The sequence below is a fragment of the Centrocercus urophasianus genome, unplaced genomic scaffold (genome assembly GCF_019232065.1).
Source record: "Centrocercus urophasianus isolate 14NV4802_14NV808 unplaced genomic scaffold, USGS_Curo_1.0 seq_10, whole genome shotgun sequence".
NCBI classification, from domain to species: Eukaryota; Metazoa; Chordata; class Aves; order Galliformes; family Phasianidae; genus Centrocercus; species Centrocercus urophasianus.
The window spans coordinates 52,292,585-52,312,463 of NW_024884142.1; the positions used below are offsets into that span (position 1 = coordinate 52,292,585).

General features: G+C 42.4%; 1 protein-coding gene across 1 annotated transcript in view; it reads left to right on the top strand.

Annotated features, from left to right (window-relative positions):
- Nucleotides 1-19,757, top strand: part of EZR (ezrin) — a 36,328-nt gene extending 16,571 nt beyond the window's left edge. Inside the window, exons 2-13 of the mRNA XM_042837850.1 lie at nt 215-298; nt 6,991-7,086; nt 8,254-8,528; nt 9,179-9,262; nt 9,879-10,025; nt 12,578-12,674; nt 14,964-15,127; nt 16,005-16,135; nt 16,786-16,946; nt 17,179-17,271; nt 17,733-17,981; nt 18,332-19,757. Coding sequence (XP_042693784.1) covers nt 215-298; nt 6,991-7,086; nt 8,254-8,528; nt 9,179-9,262; nt 9,879-10,025; nt 12,578-12,674; nt 14,964-15,127; nt 16,005-16,135; nt 16,786-16,946; nt 17,179-17,271; nt 17,733-17,981; nt 18,332-18,496 — 1,746 coding nt within the window. The 3' untranslated portion in view covers nt 18,497-19,757. The remainder of the gene's footprint in view (nt 1-214; nt 299-6,990; nt 7,087-8,253; nt 8,529-9,178; nt 9,263-9,878; nt 10,026-12,577; nt 12,675-14,963; nt 15,128-16,004; nt 16,136-16,785; nt 16,947-17,178; nt 17,272-17,732; nt 17,982-18,331) is intronic.
- Nucleotides 19,758-19,879: the final 122 nt, after the last annotated feature.

Sequence of the window (19,879 nt, forward strand, 5' to 3'; positions counted from 1 at the left end):
CCTGCAGAACAATCTAGATAAGACAGCAAAGTCAGCGCTCCAATTAAGTTTGGTGTGATAACAAAAATATAACTGGGGCTTAAATGCCTAGAGTATAAGGGTTATGTTAGTGTATAAAAAAAAATGGAGACTGTATTGTGTGCAAAATATTGTATTCACACGGAGAAATAGTTTTCAATGTACCTTAAACAATGCTTTTTGTTTTTCTCCATAGATCAATGTTCGAGTTGTTACTGTGGATGCAGAGCTGGAGTTTGCCATCCAGCCAAACACTACAGGCAAACAGCTGTTTGATCAGGTCAGTGTGGGGTTGGTGCGGGCTCTTGCTGCTTAAGCTTAGAGTATGTTTAAGACAACTGGTTTCTTAAGTTTGAATTCCAAACCTTCCTATCTTTCTTTTCTCTGCCTGTTAATAAAAGGGCCCTGGTCCTAAGTTCTCGAAAGTCCATCACAGTGAAAGAAATAAGCAAAAATCCCTGCAGATAAGTTACATTCTAGTGAAACCTGACTTCTTAGCGGTGTTGAATGACAATGTATTACAAGGAATCTAGAATGTCTGGACAACATAGTTGTGTGTAAAAATACACTTAAGCTTTGAAATGCAGCTTATCTTTTGTTCATTTCTTAAATTCTAAAATTGAGGTGTTGCCCCCTGTGCATAAAACCTTTCAGAATGAGGTCTTCACACAGTTGATGAATGTAGGTGTAGATGTGTTCATCCAGAAGCTGAGTTGGAGGTTACAACTTGCCACAGGTGTTTGAGTTTTCCAAACTACTAGTAAAGCAGAAGGGTTTGTTTGCCATGCAGAAGCTACAGCATATCATGCTATGTATGAAGCCCCTGAAGCCCCAACAGGGCACAGTAGAGACTTGCCTAGCCTGCATCCAGAGATTCATAAAGAAATGGAGAACACGAGTAGGGAAATTCCCTTCTCTTACTGTTACTCTTCCTGCCACTGCATTAACAGTGTACAGGTCTGTTTGGTGATGGACCTACAAAGATCAGGAAATGACAACTAAACAAAGAGCACTTTGTAGAACTTTGTTAGTCTTAAGTAGTTTGTCACCATAAAACTGATTTAAGACCTTGGTTTCATCAGAAAAATCAACTTCTGAAATTTAAAATAGAAAAAATAGTAAAAAGAGCTTGGATCTAGATGTATCTGCTGAAACTCTGAAAACTAAGAATTAATCTGTGTAGACTTCAGTTCCATGTACTTATGAAGTGCTGCAGCGATTCTTTCGCACTTCCCCTTGTCCCCAGCGGTCTTGATAGCAAAGGGTGGTTGAGTTTTAACTCAAGTAGGTAAAACTGGCTAAACAATGTTTGTTCGTTCTGAATTTCTCTTGGTACAGTTTCTCACTTCAGTGAGTTAACTAGAACTTGCTAGGCTTTATGACAGTAGTGCAGACTTAGTGAGAAGTACTCTTCAAACAAGTTTCAAACAAGTCCAAGTTGCAGAAAACAAAGGTGAGAACTGGGAGAAGGAAGATTTACCTGTTGTAAGTGAAGATCAGGTTCAAGACCATGTAAAAAAAACTGAAGGTGCACAATTCCATGGGATCCAATGAAATCCATGCACTGGTTCTGAGGGAATTGGCAGATAAAGTTGCCGTGCAGCTATCCATCCTATTTGAAAGATCATGGCAGTTTGGTGAAGTTCCCACTGACCGGAAAAGGGGAAACATAACCTCTGTGCCTGGCGAGATCATGGAGTAGGTTCCTCCTGAAGGCCCTAAGTGCACTAAGGCACATGGAAAATAAAGATGAGATGATTGGTGATAACCAACATAGCTTCAGCAAAGGCAAGTCATGCCTGACAAACGGCCTTTTATGATGGAGTTACAGCATCAGTGGATAGAGAAAGAGCAGCTGATGTGAACTTGTACAAACCATTTGGCACTGTCCCTTGTGACATCCTGGTCACCAAATTGGAGTAAAATGGAAAATCCCAAGCACAAATACGGTGTGGATGGAGAATGGCTTGGGAGTAGCCCTGAAGAGAAGGATTTGGGAGTGTTGGTTGATGAAAGACTCAGCATGAGCCAGCAGTGTGTGCTTGCAGCCCCGAGGGCCAACTGTATCTTGGGCTGCATCAAGAGAAGCATGACCAGCAGGTCAAGGGAGGTGATTCTGCCCCTCTACTCTGCTCTCATGAGATTCCTGCAGTACCTGCAGTATGCATCCACTTCTGGGACCCCCAACAAAGGACATGGAACTGCTGGATTGAGTCCAGAGGGGGGCCACAAAGTTAATCAGAGGTCTGAAGTGCCTTTGCTATGAGCCCAGGCTAAGAGATTTGAGGCTCTTCAGCCTGGAGGAGTGAAGGTTCTGGGGGACCTCATAGTGGCATTCCAGTACCTGAAGGAGGCCTGCAGGAATGCAGGAGAGAGACTTTATAAGGGTATGTAGCGACAAGATAAGAGGAAATGCATTTAAACTGGAAGAAGACAGATTTAGACTAAATATTAGGAAAGTGAGGGTGGTAAGACTCTAGAACAGGTTGCCCAGAGAAGTGGTCGATGCCAGCTCCTTGAAGGTGTTCAAGGCCAGGCTGGATGGGGCTCTGAGCAACCTGGTCTAGTGGAAGGCATCCCTGCATATAGCAAGGGGTTGTAACTAGGTGATTTTAAATGTCCCTTCCAACCCAAACCATTCTATGATGATTCTGTGAAACAGAAATGTATTTCCTCCAAGAAACCAAATTATAATCACTGAAGAACTTTGCAGTACACAAGAGTACCACAAATTGTGTGTTTAGCACTAGTAATAAGTTTAATTCCTTTTGATTTTCATTACTGTGGGATAGATTTAAAGTTATTAATCAGCAATTTGATGAAGTGCATCTGAAACACCTGCATATTTTTGGAGCTAGCATGTTGTGTTTGACCTTCCATTCCCAACACATCACCCTTGTGCTACCTCCCCCCCTCCCTTCCTTGTTAAACCAGAACAGAAAACTCAGGTTTCATCTCTGAGGACACAGCAACACAAATGACTAAAAGCTATGCTTTTAAAAGCAGCAGCTTAGACAGAAAGTATAACTATGCCCTGTGTTTTTCATGAGAATGATTTGTTTACATCTGTTAAGAGTCAGAATCATCTCTGGCAGAAGAGAAGCTACTTTCTTGACCTCTCACTGAGAAGCAAGAACTCCTGAGAAGGCAGGATACTTCAGATCCAAGATACCTCCTGTCTGCTAAGTTGTTCTGAAGCTCTGAAGATTGCTCTTGTTGCAGCGTTTGATGTGCTGTAGGGATGGAAAATCACCTCCTGAAGATTTGGCCCTTACCTCCTGTACCTTGGGTTTAAAACCTATCATTGGAAAGTTATCAGCTTATACCTTGTTGGGGTGCACTTCTATACATCAGGAGGGAACTTCGGTAGAACTGCAGCACAAACTTGGGCAGATGAAAACTATATTTCACTTCAACTTTTCTCACAGCCTTCTTTCTCTTTACTGGGCCCTTATCTTGGATGGAGTTTGCACTCAGATAAAGCATATGGAAGCAACAGGTTTGCACAGGAATGGGGAGTGGCCCAACTTGAGCTGCAAAACCACTGCGGGAGGAAAAGACTGCTGAAGAAGCAAGCTATTTTTAAAAACAACAGCATGATTTCTTGGTCTGGCTATCAGCTAGGAAAATTACTCAGGCACTGCCCTTCGGCTTTATTGACTTTTCTACCTCAAACGTATGATGCATAGGAGTCAAAACTCTCTGGTTGAGGAAGGGGAAAATAACGAAACCACTGAATATTGAGTACAGCTCCACTGAAGCCGCAACTGTGTCTGAGGTGTTCTGAGAACCCATGTAGTGATCTCTGAAGCTGGCTCCAGGACATCTCCTTGGGTGGTTCAGGCTGTCCTGTGCCTTTCTACTAACAAGGGAAAGAAATTCCCTTGGAGGAGAATGTGCCATTGGCAATTTCTGAGTGGGAACTGGCATAGCCAGTGCCTTACAGGGCCAAGCACAAGTATGCAGTGTCCTGTGACCCATCAGCTAATAGAGTTTCTTAAGGCAACTGCAGTATCCCTTTTGAGCAGATCATCTGACCAGGAGAGCATCAGAAGACTGAAGAATTGAAAAACTTCATTAAACAAACGTGAACTTGCCTAGCTCTGTTGCATGAATATGCCTTTACTTCAGTTGTGGTTTTGAGAGATTCTTTGTCCATTTTGGTAGGGTGGATGGGCTTAAGATTTTGTACTTCATGCATTTTTATGCATTCTCTCAGACCTATTATCTTGGATGTAAGGAATATTTTGGTTGTTGTTTTTCCTCTTGTTTTGCTGTGAAGGAAGTTTACAAAGCTGTTTCTCAGAATACAGGCTAAAAGATTCATGTCTTTGTTCTTGTTACCCCAAATTCTGAAGCTTAGCTTAATATTGTTCCCTTCCTTGCCTTTAGGTTTTGGGAAGAAGCTGCAGGGCCATAACTTCTGTAAGCTTTCCGACTGTCTTAATGTATAGAGAATGCATAACTTTTCTTCATAAGAGGCACTCAGAGATAATGACCAGATAACTGCTTGATTTGTGCAACTCTTCATTCTGACAATGTTGCAACACTTTCTTTGTGCAACAGGAAGCACCACTCTCAACACAGGCCTGCATTTCTGCTAGGTTGAGTAAAGCCTGATTCTGACCATTAAACACATCTGGCCTTCAGAAAACTTGGTACCTTTGTGGTGAAACAGGTGTCTGGGGAACAAGGGAAGAGGAGTTCTAGTCAAGAGAAGGCTAAAGTATTTTCAGAGTCCAGCTCTTTTATGAAATAAAAACAAAGTTCTGGGGTTTCAGGAAATGGGTGGCTATAGTAATGCATATGTGGTTTTCTTGGCCTGCTTTTATCACTAAGCATTATGTTGTCTGTTGATCGAGATGACACATAAGGAGTACTTCACAGAGTGCTAGCCAGGATGATGTCTTTTTTACCCACATCCCTTACCAACCCCTGGAAACTCTTGAGCACAAACTGCTGGCCTCTGTCTCATTGGTAAGCAAATTTAAGGGCAAGTATAGCAAAAAATTAATAAGAGATCCCCTAGCTATTTGCTTTGGAACAAAATACTTGTGCTGTTCAAAGAGTGCATTTAGTACGAAGTTTGTTCCAGTGTTTTCTCTGGCCACATTGTCTTCAGCAATGCTTTAAATAAGGAGAGTGAAATATCCTTGTTTGAGCTTATAGTCCAGGTAACTAAGTAGGTTGCTCTGATAGCTACAAAGGGCTCAATAACTGAGAGCAAATTCTCAGCTACAAAGTAGTATTTTTCAACAAAGTCACCACCAGCTGTGCATTTGTGCCAGTGATGAACAAAAAGAATCAATACTAGCAGATGTGACTCACTGTTTCACAGCTGCTCTGATGGCACTGTTGCTGGGAAATGTTGCTCACACAGTCCATCTTCCATCAGCCCAAACAAAAAGCCAGAAGGCACTAAATCCAGTGGTGTGGTAGGACAACATTGGCAGTGTTCTCCATGGCCTTCAAACTGGTATGGAGGCTGGCATTATCATGTTGTGAGAGAAAGGTTGCCTTCTTCTCTGGCCTGACTCCAGAAGTTTGAGCTTTCAGCTTAGTCAGCATCACAATGTAGTGCTCAGAGTTGATGGCTTCTCTGGGTTCAAGGAAACCCAGAAGGATCACCTCCTTCCTAGCCCAAAAGATAGTACATGTTAATCTGGAAGGTTGTATCTTGAGCTTTTTTTTCAATGGGGAGTTGACATGTTGCCACTCCATGGACTGCTGCATTGACTCTGGCTTGTAGGGATTATTGTTACCATATCTTGTCACAGGTAATGATGTGATCCAGGGAACTATCACTTTCTGCTTTGTATTGGTTCAATAGGTCTTGACAAACTTGCATGCAGTTTTTTCTGTTCTTGTATGAGTATTCTTGGGACTCACCTGGAGCAAACTTTAGGATATTCCAAGATTGCTGCCACTGCATGCTTTGAAGCTGATATTCAGCTCCATACACAATTCCGTGGTTTGCCAATTCATGTGGGTGAGCTGATCAAGATGCTCTTCATTTCATGGCATGACAGCTCTGCGTGGCCATCCAGGCCGGGGCTTGTCTTTCACATTGCTGTTGCCACTTCTGAAACATACCACTCACCACCTCACTGTGCTCACATCCACTGTTTGCTTTCCACAAACATTCAGCAAGCACTGATGAATGTTAGTGTGGGCCATTTTTCTCTGCACGGAGGAATTCAAATCCACTCCTGTGTTCCATGTACACTTCCATGTCAGATGCCGTTCTGTCAGACTGCCCCTCTGCTGCCATCTATTGCACAGCAACAGAACGTAATGGAAAGGTTCAAACTCTGCTGCCATACCACTGTCCACCTCTGACACTGTAAGCCAACGTAATGAAATAGAAGGCATTACTTTCAGAGTAGAGTCTGAAATTTAGAGTCTGCCATGCTTTCCTAAGTTGCTGAGAAGTTCTGAAAACCTCTTGCTTTCCACTCAGTTCAGCTCTGTGGTAATGCTCACACCACTGTACCAGGGGCTACTTTGCAAATTAGCAGCAGGGCTGCATTTGGATCCACGTGCAGTGGATCTTCCCAGATCTCAGCTCTGTCTAGAGCATGGCTTTGCTGGCAGATGAGCCAGCAACAAACTACTGAGCAATAATAATAAGCAAGTGAAAATAGGAGATCAAGAATTCTTAGGCTATCGTTTCTAACGAGGAAAAGGAACTTGTTGAAAAGAGATCTGTTTTCACTAGTAGGTGTGTGATCCATACAGCAAGGGGGTTTCAGGATCTTTGATCAGGTTGGTATTTACAATGTGTGAATGTAGCCAACATCAGCATCTTCTACAGAGGCAACTGTGTATCTTTGTCAGATAGATGAAGTAAAGAGATGCAGGAGGAGTAGGTTGCCTACAGCTTCAGTGGCTGTGGGATTTGTGTGGATACATGAAGGAGAATTACTGGTGAACCGTTACCTACCATAAGTTTTTTTGACCTTTCTGTTACAGGTGGTTAAAACCATTGGTTTGAGAGAAGTGTGGTACTTCGGTCTGCAGTATGTAGACAACAAAGGATTCCAGACTTGGCTGAAGCTGGACAAGAAGGTAATTGCTGATTAACAGTTACAGCTTACGTGATTCCTCGTGTGTTACTGGCTGCAACTTCATAAACCCTGTACTTGCTGATTAGTCTTCAATATGCATAATTTAATAATTATTTTGGGGGAAAACTATGTGACCTCCGTGGGAGCTGTTCGTGTGAAGTGTGACATGGTGGAGACTGGGTCTTTCTGTATGAATGGTGGAAATTCTCACTGTAGATCAGCAGCTTGATACTGTATTCTGCTGTGTAGAAACAGCTGGCTTTCTGTCTGGAGGAACGTCTTGACTAATAGCAGCATTCGTCTTTGCTTGGGTAGGATCAGTTGCTTGATTTTAAAAAAAAAAAAAAAAAAAAAAAAAAAAAGGTTGCTTCAGGTCTGGGCAGTGGTAACACAGAGACTCATGTGTCTGATCTGCTTTTGTCTGTGAACTTGCAAACTTGAAATTCTTAGGAGGGAATGAACTGTCTTTCCTGAAGAGGCAGTCAGTGACATACCTGCTTAGCATAAGGGGGATGATGTGTCACAAGTGTAGAGCAGTGGACGGTTTGCAGCAGTAAACCCTGCATTTTTCAGAGGCTGAGATTTGTTTACAAGCAGAATTTTACTGAGTTTGAAATAACAACGCGTCTCCTCTATGTTCTCATATGAGTGAGCAGCTGGAATTAAAGAATGAAAATAATTGGCTGTCAGTCACTTGCTTGATGCAAAACTGCAGGAGGCCTATGGGCTGTAGCCTTGGAATTTATTTCCTAGAGTGCAGAGGCCATTGCACCCTCTTTATTTCATGCCACCAACTAGCATGGTTAGCAGGAGATGCACTGAGCTGAAGGTGGCTACTTCACTCTGAAGTGACCCCTATTTGTCTTCATTAAAGGAAAGAGATGGGATGGAATGTGTCCGCTTTTAATTATTTTTTTTAGAGACTGACTTCTCAAATAATTAATGGAGTGCTGGAGTGTGTTTAGCCTAAGCTCTGCAGGGAGCTTTGTGTATTTAGTTGGAGGTGAAAGTTGGAGAGTTCTCACTGTAGGGTGTGGGCTCCAAGTACTACAGAAATGTACTTCTGAAAACAAATGCCTTTTAAGGCAAATGTCTTAAATTCCTTTTTATGTGCAAAAGCAATTCTTTGTTTGCAGCCTTCTTAAGTTCTGGTGTCATCTATCCTTAGGTTTCTGCTCAAGAAATCAGAAAGGAAAATCCCCTTCAGTTCAGGTTCCGTGCCAAGTTCTTCCCAGAAGATGTGGCTGAAGAGCTGATACAGGACATCACGCAGAAGCTCTTCTTCCTTCAGGTGAAGGAAGGGATTCTCAGTGATGAGATCTACTGTCCTCCTGAAACAGCAGTGCTTCTTGGCTCCTATGCTGTGCAGGCCAAATTTGGAGATTACAACAAAGATGTGCACAAGCCTGGATACCTCAATTCAGAGCGTCTGATCCCCCAGAGGTAAAGGAATCAATTGATTCAGCCTTTTTTTTTTTTTTCTCCTCCTCCTCTAGTAATACAAAGTTTCATTGAAAGTATATTGTTTTTCAATTGAACTGTACACATATGATTTCAGTCCTCTTGATTTCTGTCCGTGTTTGAGTATGTTTTTATGATATCTCTTTGAGCTGGTTAGGGAGAGGTAGTTGGTTGAATACAGCAGAGGAAATCCCTGCAGGTTTCAGCTTTCCTAAGCCATGCTGCCGTGCTGGTAGTGTGTGTGAATGTCTCATCTTTAAGAAGAGATGTCAATCATGAATGTGCCCTCCCTGGAGAAATGCAGGTTACGTGTTCTTAATCCCAGTGTATGGTCCTCAAAATCTCATATCTGCAAAACATGTTATGAGGCTAGATAGTCTGTCCCCACAAAAGATAAATATGTTACCAGACAAGTGGCTTGTCTTTACGCCTGTGATGATTCTCTGCACAGTATCTAATTCCAGGAAAAATGCCTACTTTTTGTTCATTCTGAATAGCTCTGCTCCAGAAAGCACATCTTCAGGCTTAGTTTCAGTGAGACTTCATGAGTGGGACTATAGCAGGTATCACTGTTGATGGACACAGCAGAACACAAAGTGTAATCTTGCAACTATCTTTCTACTTGTATTTAGGGTGATGGATCAACATAAACTCTCCAGAGAGCAGTGGGAGGAACGTATCCAGGTTTGGCATGCTGAACACAGTGGTATGCTCAAGTAAGTGTTTCGTGTTGCTCCCTAGGCCTAGTTGCCTTGAGTTTGCCGTTCTGACAGCATGCTTTGGAATAGCCTCCAAGAGTCACTTGTGTTTGTTTTGTAATCCAACGTGGAATCAAATGGTAAAATGGTAAAATTCAGTTGGGTTTTTATGCTGGTGCTGAGAACCAGTGGCTTTCTGAAAGCCCTGCACCCAAGTATGGTGCATCAGTGATGACTAAGTGGATAAAACTAAAGGTGTGTCTCTAGCCTTTAAGTTCACTGAAGCATTTTCATTGGCAGATTGGGAAAGGGTAGGGTACTGTTCTTTTCACACTGACTGTACTTTAAGACAATGATGAACACTGGAAGAGATGAAAGTTGCTAATTGTCTCTAGAAATATCAGGCCTTGGCAAAGGATATAGAGTGTACGTGTGTGTGTGCACAGAGGTAACTGAAGACATAACTTCTGAAGTGAATCCCAAATGCAGAATGTTCAGTTGTAACTGCTGCATTTTGATATGTTTAGGAGAAGGTTTGTTGTTTTTTTGTCTTTTTTCTGAGCACTCTTTGCTTTTTGAGATAGTCAGGGAAAAATGAGAAGCTAACATCTGCTCTCCTCCCTGCCTCACCCAGAGAGAATGCCATGCTGGAATACCTGAAGATTGCTCAAGACCTTGAGATGTATGGAATCAACTACTTTGAAATCAAGAATAAGAAAGGAACTGACCTCTGGCTGGGAGTTGATGCCTTAGGGCTCAACATCTATGAAAAAGATGATAAGTAAGGCTTCGTTTTCACTTCTCATCTACTGGAGTGAGGGCTGGTGTGGGAGCCAAAGGGCATTTCTTATTAACAGAGTGAGAGCAAAGTTTAGAACTTGCTTGTTGTCCTGTAGAATGTGAAGCTGTGCTAGGAGACAAGTGCACTTCAGATCATTTGTGCTTTCGTGGCTTTCCTGATAGCCTGACCTGCTAATATAAGAGCAGATGTCAGCTGTAAAACTATCATCTGATAAAGCAAGTAATGGTTGTAGAGCTGAGTCCCAAGGTAAGGAATTTACCAAGCTTTTTCTTTAGGCAGGTTGCCAGGTATGCAGGCAATAAATACAATACTGGAACCTTGATAGGCCAGTACGTCTGCAGAGTGCTAGGACATCTGAGGCCATCCCTGCACTGGAATCTAATGATAGATGTGTGTACAACTGCCAGTTTGTGAAAAAGGCAGGTTGTGGGGTAGGCGTGAAACCAACACCGGATAACACCCAGAATCCAGGGAGGAGCCACCTTCTATTGATACTGTAAACCAAAGAATGAAATGAGGCCTTGCTGGGCTACGCAAAATTTTAATCAGCCCTTCTGGTAAGGACAGAGGTATCATTTGTTGGTTAGTAGGTGGAAAATAATAGACTACATCTATAAATAAGCATATACAGAAGGTCAGAACAGCTGTGTCTAAGCCTACCAGTCGCTTCTAATATTCCACAGATTGAAGAGGACTGAAAATGAACTTTTTTTAAATGAAAGGATGCTGGCTGGACTGTGTGGGGTTTTTTCCTGAATGTTCCAAGCATTGGTTTCATGTCATATATCTGTAACAGACTCTCAGTGAAACACAGTGGGGATTTAACCCGTTCTGTTTGTTTTCATCCATAAAGCTTTGAATGTAGCTAAAATATTAATCGGAGCTTTTGTTAAGAGGGCAAAAAGAAATGTAGACTTTTCTGCAATGCTAATATGTGCTGTCACCTGGAAAACAAGGAGTGTCACTTGAAAGAAAAGTAGTTTCGCTCATGTAATACCTGAGTCTTGAATGGCAAGTCTTGCTGTGTAACCATGGTCGCACAAACAGGTTTTTCGGGCTGCAGCAGCAGACAGAACGTAGCCCTTGACTGGAGAGAGCCATCAAGAGCATTTGCAAAACAAATGTAGTGCTGGAAGAAATGGCTCGTTTCTGCCATAACTCTCGATAACTCTGTAATTAAGTCTTTCGAGCAGATATGAGGACTAGAAAAATGTTCATGTGCACCCTACCTATGCTTTGTACGTGCAGAGTTTTGGGACTGGGGAAAAGCTGAAAAAGCAAAGATTTCATTGCTGAAGCTCAGCCTGAGGAGGCAAATGATGCTGTGCTACAGATGGGAGTTTGTTCTCAGTGAATATCATAGAATCACAAGGTTGGAAAAGACCTATAAGATCATCTAGCCCAACTGTCTCCTCATCACCATTGCCACCACAAGCACAGTCTCCTGCCTCTGGGCATTTTCAAGCCAAGCCTTTTCTCTGCAATAAGGATGAGAATCTACAACAGAACTTGGACAACTGAAGTACTGCAGTTAATGTCGTACCATATTATCTAAGGGTGAAACTCTTACAGTAGGATGAAGGAGGCTAGAGTAGTTACTTAATCAAATCATTTGTTGTCCAGTTCTTAGTGTTACATGGCACCCTGTTGCATAATCTTGCATTTGAGGTAAAGGTTATGGGATGGTAAATTCTGAAGAGAACGTATTTATTATTGACTTCTGATTAAAACTAAGCAGGTTGTTTTAAGCTTGGGCCAATGAAATTATGTAGGAACTTTCGGTTCTGATGAAGTTGAAGCAAATATTTTTTTCCTTAACTGATGAGCTCCATAGAAGAGATTCACACAGACTTGGAGTGATTCACTATGCTGATGTACACTTCTCTGAGTGCTGACCACTGCATACTCGTGCCTTCAACCTGTTTGCTGGAAGTAACTGTCAGGACTTCAGTGTGCCAAAGAGGGACACATTGATGGTGTTAGATAATAACAGGAAGATTGCTTGTTGGTATTAACATTTATGTAAGACCCAATTCTTGATGATTAACTGCTATCTCTAGAGAACGTGTCCTCGGTCCCAGAATGTTAAAAGAAGCGTAATGTGAAACTAACCACACAAAGGTGGTATTTAGCTGGGGCAAGGGGAGGTGAAGGAATTCATTGCAATCAGGTGCACAAGCCCTTGAACTTGTTGCAGAACTGGGAGGGCATGTAAAGGTGGAGTACTAGGATGGCTCAGAAACACGTGATGTGATGAATAATTTGCTGGTTTTTGTATGCAAGACTCTGGAGACATTTAAAAGAAAATGAATAAGGTAAAAATCTGGACTGAATAGCATGAGAAGAGACTGTAAGGGAGGTGATCAGGCATCTCCCCTGCTCCTCTATGGTATTTTGTTACAGCTGTTCTCCTTGCTGTTGGGAGAGTTGTGTCAAGCATTGCATCCCGCCGAGTCTGTGTTTTAGAAGTAATGTGGGGGAAAGAATAGAGTTCATTACAGCATCTCTTAAAATATTTTTCCTTTTTCCAGACTGACTCCAAAGATTGGTTTCCCCTGGAGTGAAATCAGAAACATCTCCTTCAATGACAAAAAGTTTGTAATAAAGCCCATTGACAAGAAGGCACCTGTAAGTATACTGGGAATGGATGCTGCCTGAGAGTAACTGATAGCAATTCATTTCAGAATGAAGTTGTCTTCGAAGAGAAGAAAGCTGCAGGTGTCTTAGATGCAAAATTAGCATCAGTATCAAGGATGTATTTAGAGCAGTCTGCTCTTCTGTGCAGTTTAGGTAAAGAGATTTTGGATGTGTCAGATATGGAGAAAGGCAAGGATGCTACAGCTGCAGCCCAGTTCTTTGCCTCCAGCAAGCTAGTATGCTTGAATCCGAGATTCCCTGCTTGTTCTGAGTCTTTTCTATAGCTGGATTGTACTTGAAGATCGCTCTTCTCTCCATTCTCTTCAGTGTATGGGAGCTGGCATGTAATTTTTTTGTGGTTGCATGATTTTTTTAAAAAATTACCAGATGCTGCTGCTAAGCTGTGTGTATCCATATGGCTGTCCTTCTCAATGTTCACTTCCACCCTACAGAAATATTGAAAGCCACATAAGGGCCACCATGTCCAATGACCTACTTGAATACTAGGGTAGATGGCAAGGATGTGATTTCTGTGGAGAATTTAAATGTAGCTGCCCTTGAGTATTAATGTTTTATGTTTACACACTTCAGTTATTTTAGTTTAAAAAGTTGCAACTTATTTTGAGCTTTTGAGAACTTGAATAACTGGTATAGGTGGATGTCATTCTGTAAGTCTTGTGAAACTGCTGGAATAGTTGAGAAAGACCTCCTCTCTTTCTCTTCCCCCACCCCAGTTATTGACTTTGGTGGATCAGTACAGACCTGAGAAACAATCTGTAGTTCAGCTTTGGTTAAGGGTGACGTCTCATGAGTCTCTTCAGCAGAAAAAGGCCCTTCCAGTAACTTGATTGTCACACACAGTGTTAGGATGTCCTTTCCTCTAGCTAACAACCCTGAGTTTTGTGGGAGAGGGGCTTTTTTTTGTGATGTTACCTCTGAAAACCAGCAAAAGTTCCCAGAGATAGAAAGGTACCTCTGTCAGGAATATATTTCTCAATAGATGAGCCTCTTTATGATTTGGACTTGTACACAATACAAACATTAAAGTCCTGTTTGTGGATCACAGCTTTTCCATCCACTCCCTAACAGTAAATCTGAGTTTGAAATGGGAGGCTTGCAAAAGGTTGATGCATCAAGGCGTTTACAGTGTTAACACCAATCATGTTTCCTTATTGTCTTGGTTGTCTTTTTCCCTGTGGGTGGTGTTATGTTTCAAATTAGGTATGAAAGAAGAATTGATCTGGACACTAATTCTGAACAGTCAGGAAGTTGTCCGGATCCTTTCATATGCTTGCATCTGTTTTGAAAATGGCAAGCATTGGTAAATAAAGCAAAAACATTGAGTCCACCCTGGATGTGGGTGGGAAGCTCCTCTTTGTTCTCCACATCATTGTTTAAATGGACATTAATTTAATGGATGGCATTCTTTGTCACCTTACCTACAATAAGCTTTTTAATTTTGAGGTCTGTCATCCACATACTCCAAGATCTTCAGTGCATGTTTAAAATACCAAGCAGAGCTTCCAGCTGTGCTAGTCCAGGGGAGGATGAGGAAGGGAGGGAATTCTTTATGTTCTTATGTGAATGTTTTGTCCCAGGATTGTATGGCATTAAATGATGAACACAACCACCATCTGTGCCCTTAGAATTTACTTTGACTGGAGGTGAACCTTGCTTCAAGATAAGACCTGTTCATCACAAAGTACACAAACAGTCTGCTAGAAATAGGAGGTCAGACTGCAATTAGCAGTATTAGATTTGTGTAGCTCAGAATGCTTCTGGCAGGACTTGGGGTCTGGGGGGCACAGCACACTTTGCTGATTATATGTGCATAATGCATTGAAGGACATAAGTTTTCATCAGTGAATTCAGGAAAATCTACCGTGTTACTTTAATACTCTGCAGCATATTTTTAGTTTCATGCTTTATCTTTTCAGTCACAAAACCACAAAAGCTTAAAAACTAATTGCTTCATATTGCCCAGATTGTTACCAGCCAGCCCAGAGTCTTCTGCAACCAAGCTTGGCAAAGCATCCTCTAAGTGGAGACCTTTGAGCCCATTAATTCTCTCTAGAAGGTGCTTTTTCTAGAAAAGTAATTTATCAACTCCATATGGACTTGAAGTGGATTATATAACCAACAAAAATTGGGCTTCAGATAGCCATGCAGGTCCTGCTGTGACATTCCATTACCGGTGGATGTCTGTGTTGCAGTGGGATTAATGGCAGGATGATGTTTGCAGTCAGCTGTGCCTGAAAAACTGTGTGCTGTCTTTCCCAGGACTTTGTGTTTTATGCCCCTCGTCTGAGAATTAACAAGAGGATCCTGCAGCTCTGCATGGGCAACCATGAACTGTATATGCGACGCAGGAAGCCTGACACCATTGAGGTGCAGCAGATGAAGGCCCAGGCCCGGGAGGAGAAGCACCAGAAGCAGCTGGAAAGGTGAGCCTGTGTACAGACAACGGGATGGGGAGGCAGAGGAAAATGATATGTACCTGCCAGAGTTCCTCAGATGGCTTTAAATGAGGCTGTGAGCCATCTACCTTTGGGTGAGGTGTGTGCGTTAGTCCTTGAGCTCTGGCTCTCAGTGGTAGGACTCGGGGCATCCTGCAGTGGGAGCATGAGAATCCTTCTGGCTCACATTTGTAGTCTGCTCTCCTGTCTGCTGTCTTAAGAGCTGGTTCTTCAAGGAACCATGCACATGAAGTCACTGTGTGCTCCTGTGTTGGGGTCCTAAACTTTGAGAGAGGTTCTCCTGTCTCTGGTCTGTGTTGGACTGTGGAGTGGGTTAAAGGAGCAGACTTCAAAGGGAACGTCTGTATGCAGACTGGAAGACCTCTTAGAGGCAAGAGAAAAGGATTAACAATTCTGCTGGACTCTCTACTATGGCTGCAGGTTGCTTACAGTTCGAGAAATCATTCTGATTTCTCCTGTATTGCTGGCTTTTTTATCTGCATTCCTCAGTGCTCATTTGATTTTTCCTTATGACAGAAGTAATAAAATACATCTCCTCTGCCATGCAGCACAGAGCCATGATTTTCTCTCTCTGCATCTACTGTTTATTTGGTTCTCTAAAGTTCTGGGGTAGCCTACAAAAAATAGAAGTACTTTTATGAAATATGAGTATCCAAAACTGGGCAAAAACTGAAGTGATTAAGGATGAATTTCTCAGTGCATTTCTGTCTTCTGGCTCCTATTTGTGGCAGTCACACAACCTTGTCCTATTTAACTGTCTGGAGAGATGACCATCCAGTTTTCTTGCCTTGCTGTGGTTTATGTCTGAAAGTGAGCTTGAAGCATGAAATCTGTTCCTAAACAGGCAGCAACTAGAAAATGAAAAGAAGAAGAGGGAGACAATTGAGAGGGAGAAGGAGCAAATGTTGAGGGAAAAGGAAGAACTGCTGGTGAGGCTACAAGAGTATGAAGTGAAGACCAAGAGAGCAGAAAAAGGTAAAGTGTTCGCATTGTTTAACCAGATCGTGTGTATTGTGCTTCACACTTAGCTAAGTCTAGTGACACCAGGATCTCTTGGCAAGGCATACTGATATCTGCTTATGTGGATAAATACACATGCATGCACTGCTGACGACATCCAAGGCATAAGTCACGACATCTGCTGCTATCAGTGGGAGTTGAAGGTCACACTAACTCTGTTTTTTCCCTGTTGCTGAGGGGGTTTTAGCATGAGCCTTTTGCAGCAGTGAGAACCAGAGCTCGGCTGGCACATGCTTTTTACTTAACTCTGAACAGAAGGAATGGTTTGGTAGCAAGTCCTTCCAGTAAAGTGGAAGCTTCTGTTTCAATGCACAGATGAGCAGCTTGGAGACAGCATCGTCTGGTCCTCACAGTAAATTGTCAACTAAGGGCAGCAGGATCACGGCAGTGCAAATACCTTGTAGATGATCTAATTATAATGTGCAACCGACAGCTTCTGAATTTGGGTACTTGCCATATTTTGTGCAATACCTACTTGTAAGTGCAGTGAAGAAATATTGCAGGCAGGAGTCGTGCATGTCATGACTTCTGCAGTTAACCTATGAGCTTGTCTTTGCTTTGCTTGTCTTTTGGTGGACTTACAGTGTTGATCTGTTTTTTCCCAGAGCTCTCAGATCAGATCCAAAGAGCTCTTCAGCTGGAGGAAGAAAGGAGACGAGCTCAGGAGGAAGCAGAACGTTTGGAAGCTGATCGTCTGGCTGCTTTGCAAGCCAAGGAAGAGCTGGAGAGACAAAATATTGACCAGATAAAGAGCCAGGAACAGCTGGTAAGACCAGATCACTTTTGGTTAAGATATGCTATGCCACTTACTTAAATAAGGCCTTGAAGTCAAAAGGGGAAAAAAAAAACAAGCAATCTATACTTTGTTCTTAATTTCCTGTTCAGTTTTTACTAGAGGGGAGTGTAACACGTGGGTCTTTTCTCAGTCGAAATTGTTATTTGTTGTGGGGTTGTTTTTTATTTTTTGAGTCCTTAATTCTGGTGTTACTATTTAACAGGCTGCAGAGCTCGCAGAGTATACAGCCAAGATTGCACTTCTTGAAGAGGCAAGGAAGCGTAAGGAGAACGAGGTTGAAGAATGGCAGATCAGAGTGAGTATTCTGTCAAAGTTGCTCTGAAGTTCTGTGCTTGAGCAGCGTGTACTGTGGTGCTTTAGTCAAAATTTAAAGTAGAAGGTGTTGAACACAGTTCCACATGACATCCTTGTCTCTGAACAGGAGAGATGTGGATTTGACAGAGGAAGCATGCAGTGGCTGAGGAATTGTGGGGATGACCACACTCAAAGAGTTGCAGTCAACAGCTTGGTGTCCAAATGCAGACCAGTGACAAGTGGCATTTCTCGTGGCGTTAGGGCAGATGCTGTCTGTTAGCTTTGGTGACATGGACAGCGGGATCAAGTGCCTGCTCAGCAAGATTGCTGATGTCAGCCTCACCGCACCCATTGGTGACACGCTAGAAAGAAGGGATGCCATGTGGAGGGACCTTGACAGGCTCAAGAGGAAGACCTGTGTGAACCTCATGAGCTTTTCGCTTTTGTTTGTTTTCCCCAAAGGCTAGGGAAGCCCAGGAGGATCTGGTGAAGACAAAGGAGGAGCTGCACTTGGTAATGACTGCTCCACCTCCACCTCCACCCATCTACGAGCCAGTGAACTACCACGTGCATGATAACCTGCATGATGAGGGGTCTGAGTACTCTGCCTACAGTGCAGAGTTCTCCAGTGAGGGGATCAGGAATGACCGCAATGAGGAGAAGCGCATTACTGAAGCAGAGAAGAATGAGCGTGTGCAGAGGCAGCTGAAGGTAAGAGAGAGTGTTTGGAGGAGGAGAATTAACAAGAGATTCTGTTCATGGAAAATAGGTAATTTAACCGCTTGGTTAAACACACACAGAGTGATTTTTTTTCTTTGCTTACAGGTCCTATAGGGCAGGTTGAATTAAAAGCAGTGTACAAAAAGGTTGTTCTTGTTGTTCAGGCTTTGAGTCATCAGAAAGTTGCATCATCCATACTGTTTATGGGAACCGTATGTTGAATCCACACTGCTGACTTGTCTGGTCATCTAAGAACTGTCAAAAGTCTCACCAAAGCCACTGCTGTTGGAAGTTGAAAGCGCCTTGTGTCTAATTTGTATTTAATGTTCTCTCCACTGCAGGCACTGACAGATGAACTGGCGCAGGCTAGAGATGAAGATAAGAGGACCCAAAATGATATCATCCACTCGGAGAACGTGCGACAGGGCCGTGACAAGTACAAGACGCTGCGGCAGATCCGACAAGGCAACACCAAGCAGAGAATTGATGAGTTTGAGGCAATGTAATGAGTGCTTACAACAAGAAGGCAAGACTGTGGGAAAGGCAGATCTTAATGCTGTGGTTTTGGTTTTGTTTTTACCCTGAGGAGGGGCACTGTATGGTATTTAACAAATGTTCTCTAAACCCAGAGGTGTTTGCATCTCCCTTTTCTTCCATACCATGTATTAAATTTGGTATAGTTAAAAATCGATCTTACCTCTGATCCTGGTAACTTGCTCATGCCTTTGCTTCGTGCCAAAAGGCCTTATGTCACATCTCTCTTTAACCAACACAGATCCACATCTAGTTGTAGAGACATGTCCTGTGCAGGTGCTGGATTCACCTTGGTCTAAAAATTAGCAACTGGGGGTGAATTTTGTGCCATATGTCTTTGTGTTAATGTCCAACAGGTGAGAGGTCACAAGTCAGGAATTGCAAACAGCTGTGTGTGCACTGATGCATGCACACGCACTCTGTTTTCTTTGTCTTTATGTCCACCTGACACACAAGCAAAAGAGAACTGACAGCACCTCAGAACTGTACTGCATTGAAATAGGGCTTTTCCTGCTTGCTGTGCTTAACTGGAGAAGTGCTGCAGCAGCTCTGAAGTGTGGCACAGAACAGAGCACCCTCCTCATGTAACAACTAGGCAAACATTCTGTTGGAATAATACACTACTGTGTTTGCATTCCAGTTTCATAACTGATCAGTTATAGTGTAGTATTTATATATATATAAAAATATGCAGTATGTGGATTGAAGTACTAGTTTAAAAGGGAAATAGTTTTGCTCTGTATATTTTGTTACTTTTCAGATTTAATGACTCGCATCTGTAAAGACGCCTGAACACTGTAGTCTGCAGTATAACTGATTATTTACTATAAAGCATTATTTGTAAAGATCATTTTTTTACTTAATGAAAATTGATATGTACACATGGATCCAATATATACAATTTTACTGCACCTATTTTTCTAACAAATTTTCTAATTTTTTAAATGTTTGATTTAAAGTTTCAGACTCCAAACATGAAGGGACTGCTTGTTTATATCACAGGTGTATCTCTCTATTAGAGAGCATTTCTGTGACCATTCCTTCCCCACTGATCTCCCCCTTTTCCTTGAAAATCTGTTAGAAAGTGAGATACAGCATGGTGTCAGCTCTTCTCTTCCATTTACAACATCTGTGCTGCTTTATACTCGAGTTGAATCTTCTTGTGTGGTGTTGTTTTTTTTTTTATTTGCAGCAGCAAACATCTAAATAAAAGATCTGCAAAGTAACAAAGGATTTTGAGTTGAGTGTTTCATGAGTGCATTTTAGTGACAAAGGGTGCTGACTTCTATCTTCCAAGGCTAGTGCATGCTTCCCTTCTTTGTTACATCCTTAAACACCGCTGAGCTGGCACGAAG